Here is a 6,000-nt window from a genome sequence, read left to right on the forward strand (position 1 = left end):
ACACCCCAGAGCATTTTGGATGGATTCAGCTCTTAGCAAAAATTTGGTTTTGGTTGTCTAATGCAGAATCAGTTCCAAACAGGGACAGGCTGTTTTCTGTTTTACCAGCCACAAAAATACTCTTTTGCTTTTTGAGATACATTCAACATTTAGTTGGCAAAACGTTTTTTTCCATGGTGCTTGCCTCTGGGTTGTCTCACAGGCTCGTACCGTATACTTGCTAATATATTTATCTGTATCATGCAAAACCAACTTACACTTGCAAGGCTAATCTGTCTGAGTTCTGCTTTGGAGAATTGGGGGAGAAAAGCTTTTTTAGAAAGCGATACAAAACAAACTTGCATAGTCTTGTGGTTTGAGAGGGAGCCTCACGAGATTAGCCTCGCTAGCCTAAAATTGGCTTATGTAAATGCTTCACAAGTCCATTCTGGTACTTCAGAAAAATTCTTTGTAGTACTTCAGAAAATTGAAGTTTGGTTTGGCTGGGGTTGATAAAATTGTTTTGTTGTAGCTGTGCTGTAATTTTCTGCTGGGATCTCAGAGCTTTCTGTAGTCTAACTTGGAATCCTTCACAGTACAGTTTCTGTAGAAGGAAAGGGGGCTTACTTGTGGTTCTGCTTTAGAGTACTTTTGGCAGTAATCACATTCCCCCTGCTGGATTTTTGAAGGCTTTTTTTCTAATGTGTTAGTCTTCTTGAACTGCTTTTATTCTGACAAACTTCACCTTTGGTGCAGTTTGAGGAACAGACGCACCTTAGAAAGAGCGTGGTTGTGAGGGAGGTGCGTCAGGTGGCGATGTGACCTCAGAGGTTTGTTGTGGTCTGAGGACAAGGGGAGCTCTGCCCGCCTTGTGGTTGGGAGCTGTAGCCTAGACAAAATGATTGGTAGGAGTTGATATCTTCAGAAAAATCAAAATTGCATATTCAATATTTTTTCTTTTGTTTTCTAGTATAATTTTGAGTATACTTGAAATTTGAATATACAATAGATCTGTTCAATATGCTGATGGTTTATATGCTCTACTCTGAGAAGTGCCTCATTTAAGATCTGGTCCTTATTCTGTGATGTTGCAGTAAATCAGAAATCTATGCTTTGTTTCCATTTTAAGACTGAAAATATAAAATGGCCTTTGTAATAAATATGAATCAGGCCTTTAATCCGTAGCTCTGTAGGAGTTGAAGCTAATTCTTCTGAATGATCGCTGCAAAGTTTTATACTATTTTTGAGTTGTCAACAAGAGGTCCCTGTTTAGTGACAAACTTTTACTTTTGCCAAGGAAAGTATATTTATGTACTCTTTAATTGCAGGCTACCGACTATGAATGTGTCGCATAAGCAGAAATAAAATGCATAAATGTGAGGATAACAGGGTGCCTGGATATTTCTCAATTTTGAAACTGATTTTGAACATCTATTAGAGCAGAACTGTAAGAACATCATTAAATGGAGGGAGGCAGTTTATCTAGATTGGGCATAATTTGTCTCAGTTATGTGTCTGTACTGCAGGAGATGTAGGCATTAATGTTATTGCTCTCTGTTAATGGATGTTTCCTCTAGGCAACAAATGAACTGAATTTGAATACTGCTGTGGTTGAGCATTTTTAAATTGTGACCAGCCTGTACCTTCATCCCTTAAAGTTATCAAAAGTATTAAAGTGCAGCCAGTTTCTCTGTAATTAAAAACAAATTTGAAAAGTAGTATAATTAAAACACTGTCTTCTAGTTGAACGAAAAAAAAAGACAATTTTTGTTCCTCATCAAGTTCAATTACATTGCTTTTGCTACAGTGTGGGCTTTTTTTGTTGTGGTGTTTTTTTTTCCTCCAGATTTCAAACAATCCATATTTACTCCTTGTTCTGTCTACACTGTGTTAATGTTTAAAAAACGATACATGAAAAAGAAGAATGGAGCAGGCATGGAGATTTTTTAACTTTGTACAATTGTTATATAGTACATTAATTTTATTTAGATCCTAAATGAGAATCTGTTGACTGCAGTGTGAATTTTGTGTGAGGCAGGCAAGAATCAGGCCTTTCATTTTCAGTTTTTGGATTCAGTTTCAGGATTGTAGCATTTGAAATTGTTGGCTTTGGAGAATTTTAGTGTGATTGAACACTCTTATTTATCATGTCCTGACTTCGGATGCTGTCACATTGATCAATTGCTTTCTTTTTATGGAAAAACTATAAGAAATGTGTAGTAAGGATATAAATACAACAATGACATTTTGAAAACAATGCCCATTTTGATGGGTTCCTGATGTCTTCTGCTGGGACCAATGCCTTTTTGTACGTGTGGTGTTATCCCATCTAGGTTATTACTCTGAATTTTCCCTTGGTGGCTGTGTTCCTTTGATTTCTGTGCTGTGAAGCCCTGTAAAGTTTGAAATAGAGATTAAGTATGGCCAAGGCTTATCCTTTCTAAGACTGGGCATCACCACCTCTGAGCAGCAAGCACCATAGCTTGTGTTTGCACTGTTGTCCAGTAGTTCCCAGAGTTGGTGTCTCTGTGTATCACTGCTGCCTTATGAGGGCTTCAGAACTTTCCTGAAACAGTGTACAGTGATTGCTTGTCCATTTGAGCAAACTCTGGAGCATGTGCTGATGGACTAGAAAGAGCTGAGGAGTGAGAGAGCAGTTACTCTTTCTAAACTTTCATTCCTTGTGGTGTTTTAACATACTTTTTGTTCATCAGATTTTTTTCTGTGTAAATAATAATAGTACTTATAATTATAGTACTTATTATTCTATAACATTGCTTTGGATTTGCACCTGCTCAACGGTAGATGTGGTGTGTGTGACCATCACCCAGTACGTTGGGTGGTCAGCTCTTCGGAGCAGGGTCTGTGCAGACCCTGATGCAAGGTGGGTTGTTACCGTTGCTCTCACAGTGGTTAATGAAACAAAACAAGGCAGTAATACAGTGATGTGACTTTCAAACTCAAATGTTTGCACAGTCTGCGTTGACATAACAGTCCGTGGGATATGTATTGGTACTTGCATTACTTCAGAGCTGTAGGTAACCCAAGTCAGGCTGGGGACCTGCCGTGGCGGGGGGTTGCCCCTGCTGCAGCCAGAGGTGCTGTACAGGAGGGGAAAAAGTGTGGAAACCACTGTGCCAAACCAGTTCATTTTTGAACTGGTCAATTTCCCTGCCATTTTTCACGATATTGGCTTTGATGTTGCCTCCCGGTAACAATGACTTGGAGTTGATATGATTTTTTTTTCTTAAGCAAATAACCAACAATCTTTTTAAAGACTTTGGGGCATTACTGTGCTTCCAGTGGCATCAGCCCAGCACAAGATAGGAGATAAAACTGGTTCTTGGTATAATGCCATCATAATTTTTGACAGAGAAGTTTCTACATTCAGATCAGAAATTAAGCCAGTTGATTAAAAAATATAGTCTACAGATAGGGAGATGTAGGCAGAGTGTAACTAACATAAATGGATAGGCTTTTCGCAATGAGGAGATGCTTCTAGTTCAAGAACAAAAAGCAAGAGTAACACCACGTATATGTGGTATGATTACTTCTAAGTAAAATCTGTTTGTACCCACTGCATTCTGGAAATTTGCCAGAAGTCCTCTGGTAAAGGTTATTCTGTATGATGCTCCTTACTCAGACAGTGTCTGGAAGGTAATGATTTTTCTGATCCCAAGGGACTTTCTGCGGAACTAATAAACTGGCATATGATGAGTCCAGATAAAACACTAAAAAAGAAAAGGTGGGAAGAAACACTGAGGTTATGCAGGTCTGCAGATCTTTCCTAGAATATTGTTTTAACTTCAGATTGTGGTATTATTTGTAGAAAGAATCGAAAGAGTTTAAAATAATGGACAAGCTTGAACATCTGCAATTTAAGGAGGGAAACAAGAGGATTTAATGGCCTTTAAACCTTCACAAAACCAGCTGAGTTTCTTTAAAAATCAGTGGTAGATGACAGAAACTCAGATCAACTTTGAGTGATTTCTGAATTGAAGAGTAGCACAGATCTCTTGGAGGTTGTTACATGCAGTAAACTCTCAGTGTATGAGAAAACTTAAAGGTAGCATTATGGAAGCAATTAAAAAGTAGGCAAAATAATTTTCAAAGTATTGTTTGAAAGAGGTGAGAGAGAGTTTCGAGAGCCGGAAGAGCCAGCACTAGGTAGGATGAGCTAAACCTTAGGAACTGCAAGCCAAATAATATTGACTAATTTTTCTAATCTATTTTTGTTTTACAGGGATGCGGTAAAAAAATGTACACTTTTTTGAGGGGGACGAAACAATTGCAAGTGCTGAGATTTCTAGGAATCTCTATTGGAGTAACGCAGATCCTGGCTATGATCCTCACTATTACTTTGCTGTGGGCTCTGTACTACGACAGAAGGGATCCCGGGGCGGATCAGATCATGGCCCTGAAGAGTGATACCTCACAGCAGCTGTCATGTCATTCCGTGGAGCTACTGAAGCCAAGCTTGACAAGGATCTTTGAACACACATCCATGGCAAACAGCTTTAATACACAGTTTGAAATGGAAGAGCTATAGGTGGTGCAACGAATCTGAGAAGTCACAAAGGGTTTTAATTGCATTTTGTTGTTGTTATTCTATTCCATCAAGTATGCCAAATATACCAGTCTTCCTATGCTTCAGAAAACAGGTAATGAATGGAGTGAAGGAGGCCTGCATAGAAAGAAGGATAAACCCTGTCAGCCTCTTGGAAGAGCCGTGAAACTGTTGATTTGGTTGGTTGGTTGGTTTTTTTAAAAGGCACTCATTCACAGTAATACTTAACTTATTGTCACAAGCTGTGTGATGTGTGAAATACTGATTCATTCACAGGCAGACAGACAGAACCTCTAAAGAAGCATCATGGGAAAGGAAGAGAAATACTCATCTTCTGAAGAAACGACTGTGCTTTGGACAAACAAAATGTAACTTGAGCTGACATTGACTTCTACATTTTTAATAAGCCATTTGGAAAATGTCTTAATCAGGGATCTATGTGTGTTTTTGTGTGTGCATGGAAAGCAGAACTACAATTCAAGTCAATGCTTGGATTTAAAAACTTGCAAGATTTGTAAAAAGGGCAAGATTTTCTTTTTTTCTAATAAAACCTTTATCTTAGCTGTTGTTGAAGATGTTCTAAAACTTCTATTTTTATCTAACAACTGTTGATTTTTTAATTTTAAATATATTAAACAGGGATTAAAAACAAAACTATGACTCTGGACAATAGATTTTAATATTCTGAGTAATTCTGGAGAATTCTTCTTTGAAACAGTTTGTTCTATGGACTGTTTCTTAGTGGAAAGAAAAGAAAGAAAACCTTAAACATTATTTCCAAAATGGGAATCAATATGGGGAGTAGCACATTTTTATAGATAAATCTTTTCTCCTGTCTGTGATTTCCCTGAAGGTAGAAACAAAAGACTACAAGGAAAACACTTACAGTTCTGGATGCTATTGCAATAATTGTAAAAGTACACAAGGAGAAATTAGACTTTGGTGGCGTCTTCATTAAGAGCTCTCTAGTGGCTTAAAATGCCAACTGGAAACAGCATTAAAATGTATTTATTGAGATGGGGAAAGTGCATTTTACTGTATTTTTATGAACAATGTTTATTTCATAGGATTATTTTTACAGTTGGCCACGCTCCTGAAATATATATTTGTTCCACTGAGTACAGTAGTTTGTGGCAAATGGGTTTTTACATAGTATTACATTTTAAAAATTCTTTCATTTGTTTTGGAATTTTTAAAAGAAAAAAAAATGCAAGGTGTGATTTGGTAGACAATAAAATTACTTTTTCTTAAATTCCATAATGGCTTTTTTATTTTGAAGTCCTAGAGGGTGAATGCTTTGGGTGGGAGTTGGGAGGGTGGTCTTGCTGGTGTGAGTTAATTTGACATGTCTTTACCCATTCCACTTATTGTGTCGTGGAGAAACTGAATTGTAAATTTCATTTTGTTCTTTTATTGCTTCTCAGAAAGCATCTTAAGGGCTCATGAAATTAAGC

At 37.4% G+C, this 6,000-nt stretch overlaps 1 protein-coding gene across 3 annotated transcripts in view; it reads left to right on the forward strand.

Annotated features, from left to right (window-relative positions):
• The window catches only part of TSPAN12 (tetraspanin 12), a 47,639-nt gene extending 41,841 nt beyond the window's left edge, over positions 1 to 5,798 (forward strand). For all 3 annotated transcript variants that reach the window (XM_064446666.1, XM_064446657.1, XM_064446652.1), the window contains one exon: positions 4,223 to 5,798. In XM_064446666.1, coding sequence (XP_064302736.1) covers positions 4,223 to 4,528 — 306 coding nt within the window. In that variant the 3' untranslated portion in view covers positions 4,529 to 5,798. The remainder of the gene's footprint in view (positions 1 to 4,222) is intronic.
• The last annotated feature ends 202 nt before the right edge of the window (positions 5,799 to 6,000 follow it).

This window comes from Phalacrocorax carbo, chromosome 1 (genome assembly GCF_963921805.1).
Source record: "Phalacrocorax carbo chromosome 1, bPhaCar2.1, whole genome shotgun sequence".
In the NCBI taxonomy this organism is placed as follows: Eukaryota; Metazoa; Chordata; class Aves; order Suliformes; family Phalacrocoracidae; genus Phalacrocorax; species Phalacrocorax carbo.